Below are 21,830 nucleotides of genomic sequence, written 5' to 3'. Positions count from 1 at the left end.
TCCTGGAGTTTGCTCAAGTTCATGTCCATTTAGTCAGTGATGCTATCTAACCATCTCATCTTCTGCTGCCCCCTTCTCTTTTTGCCTTCAGTCTTTCCCCACATCAGAGTCTTTTCCAATAAGTTGGCTACTAGAGCTCATCAATGAATTTGGTAAAGTTGCAGGATACAAAATTAATATACAAAAACATGTAGCATTTCTACATGTGAAAGGCCAGAAAGGGAAATTAAGGAAACGATTTCATTTCCCATCACGTCAAAAACGATAAAATACCTGAAAATAAACCTACTTAAGGAAACAAAAGACCTGTATTCTAAAAACTGTAAGATGCAGATGAAAGAAATCGAAGATGACAAAACAGATGGAAAGATATAAAATGCTCCTGGTTGGAAGACTCAGGGTCATTAAAGTGACTATCCTACTCAAGGCAATCTAAGAGTCAATGCAATTCTTGTTAAATTACCAATGGCAATTTTCAGAGAACTAGAACAAAAAAATTTTATAATTTGTATGGAAACACAAAAGACCCCAAATAGCCAAAGCAACTTGGAGAAAGAAAAATGGAGCTGGAAGAATCACACTCTGGGGTTTCAGACTATACTAAAAAGGTACAGTAATCAAGGAAGCTTGGTATTGGCACAAAAACAGAAATATAGATCAATGGAACAGGATAGAATGCCCAGAAATAAACCCATGTACCTAGGGTGAATTAATCTGTGACAAAGGAGACAAGAATATACAATGGTATAAGTGCAAGGCTGGATACGATAAACTCTTACAGGAAAACATAGGCAGAATGCTCTGATATAAATTATAGCAATATCTTTTAGGATCTCTCTCCTAAGTAATGAAAATAAAAACAAAAATAAACAAATGGGACTTAATTAAACCCAAAAGCGTTTGCACAGCAAAGGAAATCAGAAAAGACAACATACAGGATGGGAGAAAATATTTGCAAGCAACTGGCAAGGGATAAATCTCCAAACTATACAAAGAACTCATACAGCTCAATATCAAAAATGAACCCAATAAACAAATGGGCAGAAGATCTAAATAGACATTTCTCTAAAGAAGACTATACTGACTTTCCAGGTGGCTCAATAGTAAAGAATCTGCCTGCCAAACAGGAGTTGCAGGTTCAATTCCCGGGTCAGGAAGACCACCTAGAGAAGGAAATGGCAACCCACTCCTGTATTCTTGTCTGGGAAATCCCATGAACAGAAGAGTCTGATGGGCTCAGTCCACTGAATCGCAGAGAGTCAGATACAACTTAGTGACTAAACAACAACAACGCAAACATATATATGGCCAAACTGAACATGAAAAGATGCTGAACACTGCTAATTAGTAGAGAAATGCAAATCAAAACTACACCGAGGTATCACCTCACACAAGTCAGAACAGCCATTATCAAAAAGTCCACAAATAATAAATACTGGAGAGGGTGTGGAGAAAAGGGAACCCTCCTACACTGTTGGTAGAAATGTAAATTGCTATAGTCACTATGGAGAACAGTATGGAGGTTCCTCAAAAACTAAAAAGGGCTTTTTGGGAGAGACTACTGGCCTGTGTGCTTGGAACTAGCATTTTGTTTGGGATTCTACATACAACTGGATTTGGGGAAAGAAGATGAGCCTCACTTAACTTTTTAGTTAGCAATGCTTTGGGGTCTTTCTTTGACAGGGAGATTACTAAAGTGAAAATTTTGGGACCCCCATGGACTGTAGCCTGCCAGGCTCCTCTATCCATGGAATTCCCCAGGCAAGAATACTGGAGTGGAAGCCATTCCCTTGTCCATGGGGATCTTCCTGACCCAGGGATTGAACCTAGAAACTCCTGCCTTGCAGGTAGATTCTTTACCATCTGAAACACCAAGTAAAATGAGCAATACGTTACTGGAAAGATAAGCCTGGGTGATTTGGAAATGTATAGGTACAATATTTAACCTTGGAACTGCGCCTTAAAAACCAGCAGAGTTATAGTGTTCTGTTGCCCAGGAACTTATTGAATTTATAAGAAATTGCAAATTTCAAATTGTAAATTCAAGAGACTACATGGGCAGGTCTGTATAGAGTATAGTGACCTGGAAGGCCCAAGAGACCTTTTCAGGTTTCCTATCTGGTGAAAAGTTGATGTAGTAACATTAAGATATCGACCTCTTTATTATCCTCAAAAATGGAAAGCAGGTGCCCGTGAGAATCTGCGTATCTTAAAGAAATCCATGTCAGTTTCTAATGTAATCATGAACTTTAATAAAGATGACTCTCTCTATATATATATAAAAAAGAGAGCTATCATATGACCCAGGAATCCATCCCACTCCTGGGTACACACCCAGAAAAAACTGTAATTTGAAACAATACATGCACCCCAATGTTCATCACAACACTCTATTTACAATAGCCAGGACTTGGAAGCAACCTAAACGTTCATCAACAGAGGAATGGATAAAGATGACGTGATACACATATACAATAAAATATTACTCGGCATAAAAATGACAAAATAATGCCATTTGCAGTAACATGGATGCACCTAGAGATTGTAAGTCAGGCAAAAAAAAAAAAAAAATAGCACATGATATCACTTATAGGTGGAATCTATAAAAAGGGTACAAATGAACTTATCTACAAAACAAATAGAGTGACAGAGGTAGAAAACAAACATGGTTATCAGTGTTTTATCAGGGATAAACATGGTTATCCCTCCTTACCAAGAGGAGGGAGGGAGAAATTGGGAGATTGGGATTGACATACACACACCTACTATATATATAAACTACGTAACTAATAAGGACCTACTGTATAGCACAGGGAACTCTAGTCAACACTCTGCAGTGGCCTATATGGTATATATGTATATGTATAATTGATTCACTTTGCTGTACACCTGAAACGATCACAATATTATAAATCAACTATACTCCAATAGAAAATTTAAAAATTTTAAAGTGATATTAACAGTACAGAAAAGAAAGGATACATGTACCCCAATATTCACTGCAGCACTATTGACAATGGCCAAGACATGGAAACAGTGTAAATGCCCACTGACAGATGAATGGGTAAAGATGTCGACTATACACCACATCACACTCACACTCCTACACACACACACCCCCCCCCAGAGTACTACTCGCCATAAAAAAGAATAAAATTATGCCACTTGCAGCAACATTGATGGACCTAGAGATTATCACGCTGAGTGAAGAAAGTTAGAGAGGAACAAATGTCCTATGATATTACTTAAATATGGAATCTAAGAAAATGGTACAAATGAACTTATTTACAAAACAGAAATAGAGTAACAGACATAGAAAACAAACTTATGATTACCAAAGGGGAAAGGTGCTGAGGAGAGATAAATTAGAAATTTGGGAGTAACATATACACAATAATATATATAAAAGAAACAAGGACCTATTACTGTATAGCACAGGGAACTATACTTGTTATTTTGTAATAACCTACACACAAAAAGAATCTGAAAAATATTATATATATATATATATATATATCTGAATCCCTTCACTATATACCTGACACTAACATAACATTATAAATCAACTATACTTCAATAAAAATGATAAATTATAAGCAACAAAAATACTGCATGATTCTACTCACATGAGGTACCTAGAAACAGAAAAGAAAACGGCTGTTGCCGGGGGCCGGGTGTAAGAGGAAATTAAGAGTAGTTATTAATGGTCACAGAGTTTCAGTTTTGCAGGATAAAAGTGTTTTGGAGACTGGCTTCACAACACTGTAAATATGTTTACTATTATTGAACAGTAAACTAAAAAATGGGTGAGATGGTAAATTTTATGTGTATTTTACCACAACTGAAAAAATTAATTATAGCAAAATGTGCAAAAATAAGAATTCTTGGGTTCTGCTCCTGATAATGGTTGAGGAGCTTCTACAGGTCCAAATCTCCTATATGAGACAACTATAAACTCTGGGAGGAAAAAAATAACTTGAACACACTGAAAAGCAATGTGGCCAACAGCAGGCAGAAACTGCTAGAGGGTCAGCACTTGAAAGAAAACAGTGGCACTGGGTGAGTTCCCAATTTTTTTAATGGTTTTTAGCTGAAAGCAGGCTTAAAGAACAAGAGGATAGAGTATAGGCTGACGAAAGGAGCTAAAAAGTGAAAAATCTTGGAGAGGAGAGAAATAGGAAAGGCTTAAATTCTATGTAACAATCTTGCCAGGTCAGGCTGACCCCTGAACTTACACATGATCAGAGCAGACTCAAGCATCCTGAAAAATGAAAGTGAAAGTCTCAGTCTTGTCCAACTCTTTACGACCCCTTGGACTATACAGACCATGGAATTTTCCAGGCCAGAATACTGGAGTGGGTAGCTACACCCTTCTCCAGGGGATCCTCCCAACCAGGGATCGAACCCAGGTCTCCCACATTGCAGGCGGATTCTTTACCAGCTGAGCTCCGAGGGAAGCCCATGATCATGGCAGACTCAAGCATCATAATTAAAGTTAAAATAACTCAACAGTGATTATCATCACCAGTTACTCCAGGGACACAGAACTTGGATTGGAGTTCAGTTAAATTAACTGCCCACACGTACACAAAATATTACCATTGTTCAGATAAATACAGGCATACCTTGAAGACATTGCAGTTTTGGTTCCAGACCACCACAATAAAGTGAATATTGCAAAAAAGGTAGTCAGACAAATATTTTGGTTTCCTGGTACATATAAAAATTATGTTTACATTCTACTGTAGTCTATTAAATGTGCAATAGCATATTTGTAAAAAAATGACAAGCTTTAATTAAAAAGTACTTTATAGCTAAAAAGATGCTAGTTAATCATCATCTGAGCTTTCAGCAAGTTATAATCCTTTCCCAATAGTAAAATCTAAGATCACCAAGCGCTGTAACAAATATAATACTACTACTATTAGCAACAACAACAGTAATAATGTTAGCAACATTGCCAGAATTAACAAAATGTAACACAGAGACACAAAGTGACCGATGCTGTTGGAAAAATGGTGCTGAAAGACTTACTTGAGGCAAGATTGCCAAAAGCCTTCAATTTGTAAAATATAAAATTATTTGTGAAGCACGATAAAGTGAAGCATAATAAAATGAGATATGCCTATATAACTGAATTCTAGAGTTATTCACAATGACCAGGAAATGACCCAAAATTACTAAATATATAAAGAAACTGGAAAACATGACCAACTCAAATAAAATTCAATCAGTGGAGACAAACCTCAAGATGATCCAGGTGTTAAAATTAGCAGACAAAGAGTTTAAGGAAAAAATACACTTGTAATGAAGAAAATAGAAAAATTTAACACAGAAATAGAAAGTATAACAAACATACAAATGGAAAATCTAAACCCCAAAAATCCAGTATCCGAAAAAAAAAAAAAAATCTCTGTATGGGCTTATGAGCAAATTAGAAACAACAAAAGATTTGATGAATTTGAGGATAGATCAATAGAAATTATTCAATATGAATAAAGAAAAATAGGTTTTCAAAAGTTAGCAGAGTAAAGATCTATAGTAATATACATATAAACAGAGTTCCAAAAGGAGAGGATAAAGAGAATAAGGAAAAAAATGTATTTGAAAAAATATTGGCCAAAAATTCTTTATATTTCATGAAAATAGCATTCTTAAACATTGGTTTGGGAGTTTTAAGTTAATTTAATTTTTATGAAAAGCCATTTGGCAATGTGAATCATGAATTTTAAAAGGATTCACATGTGCTTTAAGCTAGTAGTTCTGCTTGCAGAAATCTATGCCCAGGAAATAGGTGGAGATAGGTAAGAAATGTATTTACAGAAATTTTCTTCAAAGCATAATCTATAATGAAAGTGAAAGCAAACATCACTCAGTCATGTCCAACTCTTTGAGACCTAAAACCTTGTATTATCTAATAATAGGTTAATTAATAAATACTGAGTAATAGCTGACACATAATAAATATTTTTTAAATGGATTAACATCAAGTTTTTCATTATAAAGGACATCAGAAATTATGATACACTGAAAAAAGCAAAAAATAAATTCGGTATAAGCATAATCCCTACTGTAATATAGAAAATAATATTATAAAAGAGACAGAATGGGAAAAAGGGTTCAAAGGACTATCTCTGAATGGAAGGATTATGAAAGATTTTTATTTTCTTCTTTACACTTATCAATATTTTTCAAAGTTTTATAATGTGAATATATTTATACATATGATCAGAAAACTAGATTCACCAGTATGAAGCTATAAATATATACCAAGCATATCCTTAAGATCTGTGTCCTATATACTGTACCTTCACCAACCGCCCAAATTTACCTTGGTCCAGAGCCACTCCCATTCACATCCAGACTGAGCTCTCGAGGTTTAGTAATCTCTTTATTAGCAACCAGTTCTCTTGACTTAAATACAGCTTGAGTCCTTAACCTGTAAAAATAAATTTAGACATAGAAATAGACCAAACAATCCTAAAATCTGTATGGACCCACAAAAGACCTGAATAGCTAAACCTTGAGAAAGAAGAACAAAGATGGGAGCATTGCATTTTCTGATTCAAACTCTATTATAAGCTATAGTCATCAAAACAGTACAAGCATACAATTCTGCAATAAAACACCAAACTACCACGTTAAAAAAAATCAGCAGAGGATCTGAATAGACATTTGTTCAAAGAAGACATACAGATGGCACATGAAAGATGCTTAACATCACTAATCACTAGGGAAATGAAAATAAAACCACACTGAGATATCACCTCACACCTGTCAGAAGGGCCATTATGAAAAAGAAGACAAGTGCTGGCGAGGGTGTGAAGGAAAGGGAGTACTTGTGCCCTGCTGCAGGGAAAGTAGACGGTGCAGCTGCTACAGAAAGCAGCACAGATACTCTTCAATAAGTCAAGAGATTCCTCAATTAATTAAAAATAGAACTACTATATGATCTAGCAATCCCATTCCTGGTATTTATCTGAAGAAACCAAAAACACTAATTAGAAAAGATATATGCATCCCTGTTTTCACCACAGCATTATTTACTTGAATAGCCAAGATACGGAAGCAACATAAGTGTCCACCAGTAGGTGAATGGATACAGAAGATGCAGTATATGTATACAACAGAGTATTAGCCATAAAAAGAATAAAATCTGCCATCTGTAACAACATGGATGGACTTGGAGAGTATTATGCTAAGGGAAATAGGTCATACAGAGAAAGATAAATACTGTATGATTTCACTAAAAAACAAAAGAACAAACATAACTAAACAGAAACAGAGTCATAGATATAGAGAACAAACAGAGGAGAAAACGGTCATGAGAGCTGAGAAATGGGTGTGGGAGACTGAGGTAGAAATTTTCAGTTGCAAAATAAATGACTCATGGCTTTGAAATGTACAGTGTGGGGAATATAGTCAATAATTATGTAATATCTTTGTGTGTTGACAGATGACAATGGTTGGAAAAGACCCTGATGCTGGGAAAGATTGAAGGCAAGAGGAGAAGGGGATGACAGAGGACGAGATGGTTGGATGCCATCACTGACTCAATTTGAACAAGCTTCGGGAGCTGGTGAAGGACAGGGAATCCTGGTGTGCTATAGACCATGGGGTTGCAAAGAGTCAGTCACGACTGAACAACAAGAACATTACCTTGATACCAAAACCAGACAAACAAAGTATGAAAAAATAAAACTACAGACCTCAGAAATATTGATGTAAATATTCTCAATAAAATATTAGTAAAAAGAAGTTGTTAATGCACATTACTTTGTCGACAAAGGTCCATTTAGTCAAAGCTATGGTTTTTCCAGTAGGCTTGTATGGATGTGAGCGTTGGGCTATAAAGAAAGCTGAGTGCTGAAGAACTGATGCTTTTGAACTATGGTGTTGGAGAAAACTCTTTATAGTCCCTTGGACTGCAAGGAGATCAAACCAGCCCTTCCTAAAGGAAATCAATCCTGAATATTCATTGGAAAGACTGATGCTGAAGCTGAAACTCCAATACTTTGGCCACCTGATGCGAAGAACTGACTCATTGGAAAAGATCCTGATGGTGGTAAAGACTGAAGACATGAGAAGGGGATGACAGAGGATGAGATGGTTGGATGGCATCACCAACTCGATAGACATGAGTTTGAGTAAGCTCTGGGAGTTGGCGATGGATAGGGAAGCCTGGTGTGCTGCAGTCCGTGGTGTTGCAAAGAGTCAGACACGACTGAGTGACTGAACTGAACTGAATGCATAAAAAGTATTATACACTATAAGCCAGGAGATTTATTCCAGGGATATAAGGATATAAGGCTAGGTAAATATATATATATATAAAGGCAATCAATGCAATCCACTGTATTGGCAGGCTAAAAAAGAAAAATCAAACAATCATGTCAATTATCTCATAAAAGATACTTAACAAAATCCAATGGTCATCATAAAAACTTCATGCAATCTAAAAGGAATAAAAATTAAAAATGAACTGTTATCAAAATTTAAAACTTTTGCTTTGTGAAAGATCCCTTTGAGATTGAAAAGAAAAGAGACTAGGAGAAATTACTTGCAAATCCACCTACCTATCTGAAAAAGGACTTAATATATTTTGAATATATAAAGAACTCTCAAAACTCAACAGGAAAACAATCCAAACAGTCTAGTTAGACTATGGCAAGAGATACTAAAGAGACAGTTTACCCAAAATAATGGACAGAGGGCAAACTAGCAAATGAAAGGATATCGAGGATCACCAGCCATAAGGAAAATGGAAACTAAGATGACAATGAAATGTCACTGCACACAGGCGCAGAACACATCAAATACAAATTTGTGACACAATCAAATGCTGACAAGGGTGTGGAGAAACGATCTTTCTCATGTTACTGGTAGGAGAAGTATTTTAAACTAAACGAAAGTGAAAGTGAAGTTGCTCAGTTGTGTCTGACTTTTGTGACCCCATGGACTGTAGCCTACCACACTTGTCCGTCCTTGGGATTTTCCAGGCAAGAGTACTGGAGTGGGGTGCCATTTCCTTCTCCAGAGGATCTTCCCGACTCAGGGTTCGAACCTGGGTCTCCCGTGTTGTAAACTAAATGAGTATAAGCTAAATATGATCTCTTATATGATTTAGCAATCATACTCCTAGTTCTCACTTGTAGACACAAAAAACTTAGGCCACACAAAAACTTGTATAAGAATGTACATGGAAGCTCTATTTGTAACTGAAAAAACTGAAAACAAGGAAACTGTCTAATAGACAAATGGTTAAACAAACCACGGTATATCTTTATCATGGACTAGTACTCAGAAATCAAAAGGTACAATATATGTATCAATATAGATGGATCTCAGCATTATGCTGAATGAGAAAAGCCAATATCAAAATTTAACATTGTGTATAATTCCATTTATATAAAATTCTCAAAATAACAATCTAGAAATAGACAACAGATTAGGAGTTCCCAGGGTTAGAGACCGGAGAAGGCAATGGCACCCCACTCCAGCACTCTTGCCTGGAAAATCCCATGGATGGAGGAGCCTGGTGGGCTGCAGTCCATGGGGTCGCGAAGAGTCGGACACGACTGAGCGACTTGACTTTCACTTTTCACTTTCATGCATTGGAGAAGGAAATGGCAACCCATTCCAGTGTTCTTCCCTGGAGAATCTCAGGGACAGGGGAGCCTGGTTGGCTGTCATCTATGGGGTTGCACAGAGTCGGACACAACTGAAGAGACTTAGCAGCAGCAGCAGCAGGGTTAGGGACAGGTTGGGGCAAAGAGTGACTCTAACAGCCCGGACCTCCCTGGTGGTCCAGTGGCTAAGACTCCACGATCCCAGTGGAGGAGGCCTAGGTTCCATTTCTGGTCAGGAAACCAGAATGCCACAACCAAGAGTTTGCAGGCCGCAACTAAGAGTTCACATGCTGCAACTAAGGATGTCTCACATCACAACAAAGATGGAAGATCTCCTGTGCCACAACTAAGGAGCCAGTGCAACCAACCAAATAAATACATAACACATATTAAAAAACAGATGAGGACATAGTAATAATCTAATCGGGAAAATAATTGGAAAAAGAAAATACACATCTATATGTGTATTACTTTCCTATACACCTAAAACTAATACATTGTTAATCAACCATGCTCCAATACAAAGTTAAAAAACAAAAAACCCAGAATAGTACAAATGAAATCTTGGTGGTGCTGAAATAGTTCTGTGTTTTGACTGTGGAGGTGGTTACACAAATTCACATGTGATAAAATGACACAGAAACACACACACACATTGTATCAATGTTAATTTCCTAGCTTTGACAATATATTATGGTTGTATAAAATGTAGCCGTTGGGAGAAACTGGGTGATGGCACATAAAATCTCTGTACTATTTTTGCAACTCCTATCAATCTTGTAATTATTTAAAAATAAAAAGTTTTAAGAAATCTCTATACACAAAACTTGTTCAAAATTTGTGTTTCACAGTGCTTTCATCTAAGCTAGGGTGATCAAGAGAACAACAAGCACTTTATTATTAAGGAGCATTACTTGAATATACAATGCTGTTCAAATGAACATGATGTCTAACATAAAATTATCCATTCTCCCAAGCTAGACTGTGATCTCTTTAAAGTCTACATAAATTCTTTTATCTATCTCAACTACCTAGAACCATTCCTCACATAACACAGACATTCAATAAATGTTTGTAGAATGAAGTTCTCAGGAGAAACTACACGTTAACTGGAGGATTAGAGATTGGGGTCATAAAATTGGAGTAACATTTCAGCCTTTGGTGACAATCCTGTCACAAGAGCCTTCATTTTCACTTACTTTAAAAGCCTCCAGGTTCAACAGTGAAGAATAAAATTGATCATAAAGGAAGAGAAAGAGGAAGATAACGTTTGCTTCCTAGGGAAGTCAGTACTGCACTGGAGAAAACAAGTAAGGTGGACCTTTCAAAGACATTAGGATTTAAAAAATATTGAGCAGGATCCGAAAATGAAAGAAAATTAACTCCAAGAAGTAAAAGAAAATAATACTAATATTAGGTGTGTAAGCATCAACATGTCTAAGAATGTGTACAAAGGGGAAAAGGTATGCTTGACCAAGGAGAAAATGGCAGGGATACACACACACACAGATACACACACCCTTTCCTTGAAATTTACTTATAAAAAGACATAAATGCTATATTTTCTTATGTTTAAATACAACTGCATTGATCTATTGGTATTTGAAATTAAGATAACAACAAAGTTTGACTCTGTATGTAAAACTATAATGAACACTACATGATATTAAATAGGGCTTTAGCTTTTGAAACATTGTTCTTAGGGAAAAATTGTCAGAGGAAGAGCAGTTTAAATGTGGGAAGGTGTATAATAATTGGCTATTGAACAGGATGCTTGGGGCTGGTGCACTGGGACGACCCAGAGGGATGGAATGGGGAGGGAGGAGGGAGGAGGGTTCAGGATGGGGAACACATGTATACCTGTGGTGGATTCATTTTGATATTTGGCAAAACTAATACAGTTATGTAAAGTTTAAAAATAAAATAAAATTTAAAAAAAAAAAAGAAAAGGTTGAATTTAGCAGGTTCTCTTTGTTATATGTAATGATGACACCTAGTCACACTGAGTCTCATTTTACATCCTAAAATATTAAGTTTTTATTTAATGCTTAATATTCTCTACAATGACATCAAATAGCAAAGTATTTTGTGTAATGGTAACAATGTTGAAAAATACTGTCTTTAGAATCCAGCCAAAACTACACCAGACAGGTGAGAAGTAGATACTCTAAGCTAACATTTTGGAAGACAAGGTAATCTTTCAGTTCTTTCCCAAAAGACAGTGCAATTTATTTGGAAGTCATAGCTGCTATGTATCTTGAGCAAACCAAGATTCTGAGGAACTTCTGTTCCTACACATCTGTTACAGTAACACAGCTGTCATTTTATACTGTATTCTCCAAACTACAGATACTGCTGAAATAAACAGGCAGAACTCACCAGTTATAGTCCAGTCGAGACTGATGAAGCTGCTGCTGTTTCAGGAGAAGTTTTGTCTCCTGCTGGGCCAACAGATGCTGAAGGCGCTCCTTTTCAATTTCCAGCTCCATTTTCTGAAGCATAAGTTGCTGCCTTCTATCTTCTGAGAGCTGCTTTCTGACATCATTTTCATTAGGTGGCAGGGCCCCGTGGCCATGCATCAGAGACGCCCAGGAAAGCCCACAATACCTGCATGAGTCCAGGTGTGTCTTGGAATACTGACGGCCCATGTTTGTCGGATGGCTCTCATAAACATGATCTGCATTTTCAGAAAGTCCATGGCCACAACACTGACCAGACAGAGGAGCCTGAAGGTGCTGGGATTCCTTCATCATCAGTTCTTTGGGAGGGGCTTTCTCTGTAGGGACTGCGTCTACTAGTTTTTTCCCTGGGGATCTGTAATTACATGTTCTGGTCTCTGAGGGCACCTTGCCCATATCCTCTTTGGAATAATGAAGGGTTGCTGGTTTCAAAGAATTATTCCTAAATTCTACAAGGGATTCCAAAGCTGAGTCCTGAGTTGCAGACTTAGGCTTCTGCTTGGTTTGAGTGTTGATCTGTGGTTTGGGTACACTCAAGTAGGAACCATCCAGTTCCAAAGATGCAGACGGGAGAGTGCTTTTCCTATTGGATACCTAAAAGGAACCACAAGATCACTTGTCAAATAAGAGCACAATAGAGGGAGTTCTTTTGACTCTTCAGGAATCAGTGATACATGTTTACCAAGACAAAGCTGTGGTTTTGTCTTCTTAATAAAGATAGTATTCACAACTAAACAGACATGTGCCACAAGGCTAAACTCATTTTCAAACAATCTACATTTCAGTAAATTCACAAGAATGAGAAAAAGAAAGTGTTGCCACTCTCTGCTTAAGCAAGACTTTAGGAGTTGCAAATAAGGGTTACATAACATCAACTTTGAGAAGAAGAAAAACAGTAAATGTTAATGTCTTATAATGTTTAATTTTGAATACTAAGCCAAGAAATCCATTCAGCCACCTTAAATACCTTTTGATTGGCCATTACACAGCATGAGATTTGATGTAAAACATTTCACCTTATGCTGAATAGGATGTTAGTTACTGCTAGAAATTTGATGAGTTTTTATAAATATTTTTACAGTACACAGATAAAACCAACCACTTTCCACAAAATATGATTCTAATCAAAAGTAGTTATTTAAATACAAAACATTTAATTTCAGCTATAAACATAAGTGATTTCTCAATTAAGCTGTTCAAATGATTACAGTCTGATAGAAGTCAGGCGGAAAGGAAGCAGTTGCAAATTACCTTTGACAAGCCAATAGAATGAGCCTTCCCAGCATTTTAGCCTCAAGCTTGTTCTACTCGGGAGAGCAAAACTTAGTTTTTAGCAGTGATGCTCAAACTTTAGCACGAATCAGAATCACCTGGAGGGATTGTTAAATGTGAATTGCTTGGTTTACTCCCTAGAGTTTCCAGTTCAGTAACTCTAGAGTAGAGCTGAAGAATGTGCTCTGTTAACAAGCTCCTGGGTGGTGCTGCAAACCTGGAACCAAACTCTAAGAACCACTGGTCTGTACAGTGGGCCATTAGACTCCTCCTTTGTCCCTCCTATAAGGACCATCCTGATTACATCAGGCTTACCCATGGAATCCTGGATAATTTCATCATCTTAAGATCCTGAATGGCATGTGTAAAGTCTCTGGTCATACAGAGTCTCTGTGCCATATAAAGTGACATTCACAGGTTCCAGATAGGACATGGACATATTTGGAAGGCCATTATTTGGTTTGCCACAACTTTTAAAATAAGAACTAATTCATAAACAGTTGAGATGGTTATGTATCCTAGAGTTATAGGAAGAATGAATAATCGAGATCCCTAGCAGAGAGGGGGAAAAAAAATCCCACCAATTTATTTTGCAATAGTTGAAAATGAAGAACTGATTGGTAGAAAGTATCAACTAACAGATATATGGCAATACAATGTTTACTAGCCTATAATAAAAGAGGGCTAGTACAATGACTCAAGATTTCAAGTGAAGTTCTAAAACAATGTTAAAGGAGTTCTGTTTAAATGAGAATCAGCCACATATGTGGCGATGACCTGGGTCTCCATAGAAGGCATGCAATCTTGTGTACTGAGCAGATGACAAACTACATAAAAGGAACTAGTTTGAGCGCAAAATTTATGATAAACTACCTCATGAAAAATTAACCTTATTTTACACCTAAGGAAGAACTCTACTCCACATTAATCTCCCCTATTCTGAACTTCTGTAGCACTTATTGTCAACAGAAATGTTTACCATCTGCTATTCTGTATGATAAACTGACTTTTTAAAGGTTATACTTTTAAAACGACAGATAAATGCTTTGAGTCCAGAAACATAAATCAACTATTTTACATCATCATATATTTTCTAATCCACGTATCATTAATGTAACAGTAGATACCATGTATGTAGTATTTTTTATTCATGTTTTTGTTACTTAACTTTATTTACATATGTGCATTGTTAGGTACTAACAAAGCTTATACTTACTTTAATGGTGCTGATTGTTACATTAGTCACAAATGTCAGGTATTTGGAAGATTTCTAAAACAAATTTTTTTTGTAGTTAGCTTCTATGTTTTTGAGAGGCACTTCAACGTAAACATTTTCATGCGTGCTTTGCTCAAAGAGAACACTGCTTTGCCAATTACCTGCTAGGGAGCTGTGCATATTGCTAAGCAGAATTCTAAGATGGTCCCCAAGATTTCCATAATCTTGTTGTCCCTACCCTGTATTATCTCCTCGCCTTGAGCAGGGTAGAACTTGTGAATATGATCAGTGATCAATCCTGTGGTTATGTTACGTACATGCCAAAATGGACTTTACATATATAACTAAGGCTCCTTACCAGCTAACTCTGAATTAACAAAAAGGAAGATGATTTCACCTACTCAGGTAAGCCTTTTCATAGCAGGTCTGGTGTTCTCCCCAAGGTCAGTGATTCTCTTGCTGGTGTTGAAGAAATAAGCTATTGTGTTATGGGAGAGCTTTTTTGTTTTTTGGTAGATTTTATTGAACTGTAGTTGATTTACAATGTGTGTTAATTTCTTCTGTACTACAAAGTGACTCATTTATGACAAAACATAATGGAAAAGAATATGAAAGCAAATACTCCTTTTCATATTCAGGATATTGAATATACTTTCCTGCACTAGATGGTAGGAACTTGTTTTTGCCCATCCTATATGTAAGAGTTTGCCTCTGCTAACCCCAGACTCAGTCCTGAATAGTCATTGGCCACCTGATGCTGGGTAAGATTGAAGGCAGGAGAAGGGGATGACAGAGGATGAGATGGTTGGATGGCAACATGGACATGAGTTTGAACAAGCTCCGGGAGTTGGTGAAGTCTGGCGTGGTGCAGTTCATGGGGTTGCAAAGAGTTGGACATGACTGAGTAACTGAACTGAGCTGAAGAGAATCCCAGACTCACAGGTAGAGAGAACAGACCTGTGGTTGCCAAGGGAGAACAGAGGTAGGGGAGTGAAGGAATGGGGGCTGGGGATTAGCAGAGGCAAACTATTATATACAGGGTGGGAGGGCTTATGGAGGGGCTCATATGGCAATGACTTCTGGAGCAGAAGGCAGTTTCCAGGCAACAGGGAGCAAGAAAACAAGGCATCTACCATACACATACAAGAAAGTAAATTCTGTAAAAAATCTTGTGAATTTGGAAGAGGACCTAGAGCTCCCGGCTGAATACAGCCCAAATGACACCTTGATAGCACCCTTCTAAGACCCTGAGCATAGGATTCAACTAAGCTGTGCCAGACTCACAGACCCACAGATGAGACTCACAGACCCACGATGAGACTGCAAATGTGTGCTGTTTTAAGCTGCTAAGTTTGTAGTAAGTTGTTATACAGCAATAAAAAACTATATAGAATATTATTCAACTTGTCCGAGCCTCAGGTTCCTCAACAGTAAAATAAGGATTAAAAATAGCACCTACATCAAAACTGAACATTGTGGTGAGACAGATGAGCACTTATCAAGAGTGTCTATTTATAAGGGTACTAATGTACAAAAGGAAACACAAACCTTCTATTTACCCAAACTTCTTTCAAACAGAACCCTGTGGTGCATGTGTGTATGTGTGTGGGGGTTGAGATCACCGAGGGCATGTTCAGTTACAACAGATTATCTCTAAATTGTCTTAAAAGAGAATGAGTTCAGTTATCAATCTTTATTTTGCTACAGTGAGGTTTTCAGTAGGGCCAGAGTTGAACTTCTTGAGATAGTTGAGATGTCCTTCATCTTTCTCATTCATACAAAGGATGTCAGTCTTACACTAACATCTTGCATTGTCTCTTAGGGTTGTTGTGATGATTAGATAATTTAAATATAAAGTGCTTTGGACAGTGCTTAATACAAAGTTCATATTTTTAAAACGTTTCCTATGACCACTACTGTTATTATCACTGACTTCCCTGCCACAACAAATTTTGAAGGCATATCATATAGCACTGGGGCTTGCACATAGCAAGTACATTCTCAATAACTCTGGGTTGACTTTATCAGCTTAGGAGAAAAATTCAAATTGGGTTACAGGTCACAGTAACTAAAGAAAAGAAAATTAGAATCCATGATTAGGCTGAATCATGAGCTACTAAGGAAGAAGAGAAAAGAAATAAAACTTGCTGTTGGAATATGAATATAAGAAATTATTTTATTAGTGGAGTTGAAAAACATTGCCTCTGGAACACATGGAAGTCCCAGTGGGCCTAAATGAAACAGATGTATTTTTCTTTCTGCTTCATGCTTTCTATATATTTACAAATATAACTTCTCTTAACTAAGGTTTAAACTAACAATAAATCCCAAACTGCTGTCTCTAGCATATGGGTTTTATATGAATTTTTCAGATATATAACACTAACTTAAAAACCATTAGATTTTTTTTTAAATGAAGGCATAACATGTATAATAAAATGCACAGATCTTTACTTGCATTTACCCATGTAATCATCACCCAGATCAAATTATAGAACAATTCCAATATCCTAGAAAGTTCCTTTGTGTGCTTTCTAGTCAATATCACATCCTCACACTCCCAGGAGGAACCATATTCTGACTCTTAGGATCACAGATTGGTTTTACCTAAGCTGAACTTCATACTAATGGAATCATACTGCATGCTACTCTTTTGTACCTGGCTTCTTAAGCTCAACATAATATTTGAGTATCTTCTATGTTGCTTTGTATATCAATATTCTTTTCTCATTGCTGCATAGACTTCATTGTATGAATTAAGCAAAATTTGTTTACCCATTCTTTTTACTGGATTAGGTTTTTACCAGTCTAGGACTATTAAAAATAAAGCCTTTATGAATATTCTCATACAATATTCTCTCTTTTTTGAAGTCACGTGGCACATATTTAACTCTGTTAGAAATAGCCAGTAAGTTTTCTAAACTGATCATTCTGTTTCACATCCCCATCAGGAAATTAAGAGAGTTGCAGTTACTTCACATTCACAGTAATACTTGCTAGTGTGTTTCATTTTTAGTCTATCTGGTGTATGTGTGCTGAAATATCATAATGGCTTTATTTTCCATTTCCCTGATATGTAATGATATTAAAGAACATATGCTTGCCGGTCATTTGGATATTTTCTTTCATGAAGTTATTGTTGGAACCAATATATTTAAATAATTTAAAGTAATTATTAAAGGACTGAAAATAAGAAATGAAAAATGAAGGTTGCAGAAGACAATTTCATGCAAACTATTTCTGATAAGCCTACTTAGCTCTAACTGGTCACCTTCACTGACCACTAAATGCAGAACATGCTCCCAGAACACACTGTCACTCTGGCTGTTTTCAACCCAGCCATATACTATGGCCATATACTATGTTAAATGTTTTACATATTTAACCTATTATTCTTAACAGCAATTTTATAAGGTATTAATTGGCATTTTACTGATGAGAAAATGAAGTTCAAGGAATCAACACAACTTTCCCAAGCTCATGTCAATACTCTATATCAGACATGGGACTATATCTCACTCCAAACCCTTAGACTTACTCCAAATACTTAACACATTACTTCCTGTTGTAGACTTTAAAAAATTTCTTTAGTATGAAATACCATAAACATAGAAGTACACAAAACAAATAAGATCAGCTTAGTGAATAATCACAAGGCAATGTCCAGTGTAACTACCATCCTGCACACAGAAGATGACCCTTCTGTATGCAGAAGACCTCTGACGATCCTGAGCTATCACCACTCTCTACCTCTCTTGCCAAAACAGGGAATGATTATCTTGACTCTAATGAGAATTTCTCCTTTGCTTTAATACTTCTCTGCTGAAATACATAGTAGAGTTCAGTTGTACTTGGTTATTTCTGAAGTATAAATAAAACCATATAATATATATTCTTTTTAAACTTCTTTCACCCAGCATTATATTTGGCAACTTCATACATGGTGCTGCATGTGGCTATATTCTCATAGCTATATAGCAGGGGACAGCAAGTTTCTTCTGCAAAGGGTCAGACAACATTTTAAACTTTGCAGTACATAAAGTCTTTGTCATAACTACTTAGTTCTGCTTTTGTACTGTGAAATCAACAGCTATTCTAGAAAAACCTTATTTGTGGATACTGAAATTTGAATTTCATGTAATTTTCTCATTTCAAGAAATAGTCTTTTTTCCTCTAACCATTTAAAAAGTTAAAACCATTCTTAGCTTGTAAGTTGTATGAAACAATGCAGTTGGCTAGATCTGGCAAGCCATGGTTTGCCAACTGAACTTGATAATTATGTTGAGTGCTCTTCCAATTAAAGGAGTCTATGAATATCCTAGGATATGCTCAAAACTAAACAAACTGAACAATATGACTTGGGACATACTATCTATTTATATGTTTTCTGTGTGATGAAAATGAGTTGGATTGACTGCTTAATCAGAAATAAACAGGGACTTCCCTGGTGGTCCAGCAGTTAAGAATCCACCTGCCAATGCAGGGGACATGGGTTCAGTCCCTGGTCTGGGAAGATCCCATGTGCTGTGGAACAACTAAGCCTGTGTGCCACAACTCCTGAGCCTGCCATTACTTGAAGCCCAAGTGCTCTGGAGCCTGTGAGTTACAATCACTGAAGCCCGAGTGCCTACAGCCTATGCTCAGCAACAAGAGAAGCCACAACAATGGTAAACTCGTGCAGCAGTGAAGACTCAGCACAGTCAATAATTAAATAAAATTATAAAAAGAGAAATAAATGGAATGATATTTAGCAGAAAAGCATGTAGAAGAATATACTTAGGAAAAACACATCATATAAATTAAAAAAAAAAGTTTAGACAAAAAATGATCTGTGGAAAACAGTAAGTTCAAAACAGTAGCATATTAGGATTTGTCTTATACAAAATGTACCACAATCTTGGCTACATCTTTACTCTCTAGATGTGGCAGAAATGAAGCCAATAAAATTTTTGACAGGGCATGCTGTGGGATTCACAGCACAAAAGAAGGATGAGGAGAAAATGCTGGCAACACTTGGCTTACAACAGAGTAGAAGCATAATGTGCCTTAACCTGGGTAGACACTAGTCAATGACTAGATAAAAAAAAAACACCAATGAGAAAAGTATAAGGTTTAAAAAAAGTGTGAGAGACTTATATGAGATATTAAGAATTTTCTGATACTGAAGGTTGGTAAATTTCTGAATTGCATTTTCTGAATCTTTATGATCCCTTTTTAAAATGTGACAGATTTTTTTAAAGACTTCATAGGAAATAAAGGATTTTTTTCACAAACATTTATGATATGACCTTGTATACATGCATGAAAGCACAAACAGGTGTGTTGTAATACTTTCCTAGGATAATCTAGGGCTTTCCTGTGTTCTCACAAAAAACCACAGTATTATGTCATGAAAATAGCATCAACAAGTAAACAGTCATGTTTTATAAATATGCACAAATCATTTTTACGGGCTCAGCCAATCTTTGCTATTAGCCATAAGGAGAGAGGCAAACTAAACTGCAATAATTATTTCCTGCAACAGGTTGTTATTTACTTTGCATAATTAGGAAGAGATTACTTAGAATGCATTTATGAGTTGTTAACCATAGGATTAGCCAAAAGTACCAACAGATCTTATTGGTATTCATTTCTCTAAAGGTAAATAATAATTTACTATCCTAGCAAACACCCTATTAACAAACCTCATATTCTCACTGATAGCCTTATAAGAATAAAAATCATTTCGTAACTTCAGAATTTGCCCCTTTGCTCTTCATTTTATGATGAAATCAGAAATCCAGAAGCTAAATATTTCTAAACCTAAACTACTGTGTGAGGGGCAGGTCAATGTATTATCCAGAACATTTGGAGTTAATATGGAATAAGGCACAGAACGACATTCTGCATTTTTAGTGAGCTTATAAGAACCGGTTGTCAAGCTGACAGAAGCTACATAATGCAACAGCTGCACTGTATGGTTTGCCAAAGTCTCATCCCAAATAAATGTTCCTTCTCCCCAGTGCAATTAACTCTCCTACACTGGCAGATCTGCTAGAAGATCATCAAGGTAGATTACCTTCTAGCGTTATGAACTAAATACTTACAGGTGTTATATCATCAGTTATAACTTACAAACTTTTGCATTCAGCAAGACATCCAGGCAAATGAATCATCTAATTGATGAATTATTTATAAGAAATTCTCAGCATGCTCCTGGCGTCATCCATGGCCTTTTCCAGGTCATATGACACCAATTAGAGCTGAATTTTAAATTATTCAATAACCTGAACTCTCTTGTCATTTAACATATAGATATCAACGCAGTAAACAAGTTAAATCTAATGGGCCCTCGAGGTTTAAGTTTCTCCACTGCACAGCCGCTGAAGCTGCAGGCCATCAGTGGAAGAGAAAAATAACAGAATGCGGCAGTCAAACACATTTGCAAGGCTCTAATAACTTATTCTAGTTCCCATAGGGACTGTGGCATAACCTAGAATTATTGAATCTGAAAGACATTAAAGTCAATAATTATGAGATTTACAAGAATATAGGCACACAAGATTGTACAAAAGACAAAACACTAGCAACGGATACCAAACGCTGTACCGATACTTAGGATACACCACGTGTTGTTCAGTCACGCAGTTGTGGCCACCTCTTTGCAGCTCCATGGACTGCAGCACTCCAGGCTTCCCTGGCCTTCACTATCTACACCATGGGCCTGGCAAAATTTTTAATAGTAATTATCAGACTCAGAAAAAGGCTAAACCCCATACTCTTTAATCATTACTGTATTTTTTGAAAGCTGGCATGTGTTGACTTGCTATAAAAATGAACAGAGAGCACAGAATAATTGACAGTATACTTGGGGTCAAAAGACCTCGATGAGAATTCCAGCACTGCTACTTAGGAGTTCTATTATTTTTGGCAAATCATTTTACATCTCTTAGGTAATTTTAAATGTTAACAAAATGGTTGAGTTTGATGATCTCTATAGTATATGCCATCTTTAAGGGCTGAAAAACCCAAGGATTGGGTTGCTGTACCCCAAGGAAATGAAAGAAAAGGATAGATGAGAAATTGTACCAATCAGTACATGTTCACTTATCAACCAACAGACATACTACAAAATTACTAAATGCCCCTTGGTTCTAATTTTCCTAGCAAATTCTGTCTTTAACACTATTGCTGTATTTGGCTCATATGCTCAAGAATTTACATCAGCAACTAAATTTATCTATCTGCTCACTTAATCTGAGAGAGAAACAAATG

At 36.5% G+C, this 21,830-nt stretch overlaps 1 protein-coding gene across 8 annotated transcripts in view; it reads right to left on the bottom strand.

Annotated features, from left to right (window-relative positions):
* The window catches only part of KIAA1328 (KIAA1328 ortholog), a 479,088-nt gene that overhangs the window by 148,592 nt on the left and 308,666 nt on the right, over positions 1-21,830 (bottom strand). For 7 of the 8 annotated variants that reach the window (XM_044934675.2, XM_045164051.1, XM_025273267.3 and 4 more), the window contains 2 exons: positions 12,009-12,682; positions 6,332-6,439 (listed from right to left, as the gene is read on the bottom strand). In XM_044934675.2, the coding sequence (XP_044790610.2) occupies positions 6,332-6,439; positions 12,009-12,682 (782 nt within the window). The remainder of the gene's footprint in view (positions 1-6,331; positions 6,440-12,008; positions 12,683-21,830) is intronic. The other variant, XM_044934670.2, reaches the window with a different exon arrangement.

Source organism: Bubalus bubalis, chromosome 22, assembly GCF_019923935.1.
Source record: "Bubalus bubalis isolate 160015118507 breed Murrah chromosome 22, NDDB_SH_1, whole genome shotgun sequence".
Taxonomy (NCBI): domain Eukaryota; kingdom Metazoa; phylum Chordata; class Mammalia; order Artiodactyla; family Bovidae; genus Bubalus; species Bubalus bubalis.
The sequence above is the reverse complement of the archived record's forward strand: the minus strand, read 5'-3'. Positions and strand labels throughout refer to the sequence as shown.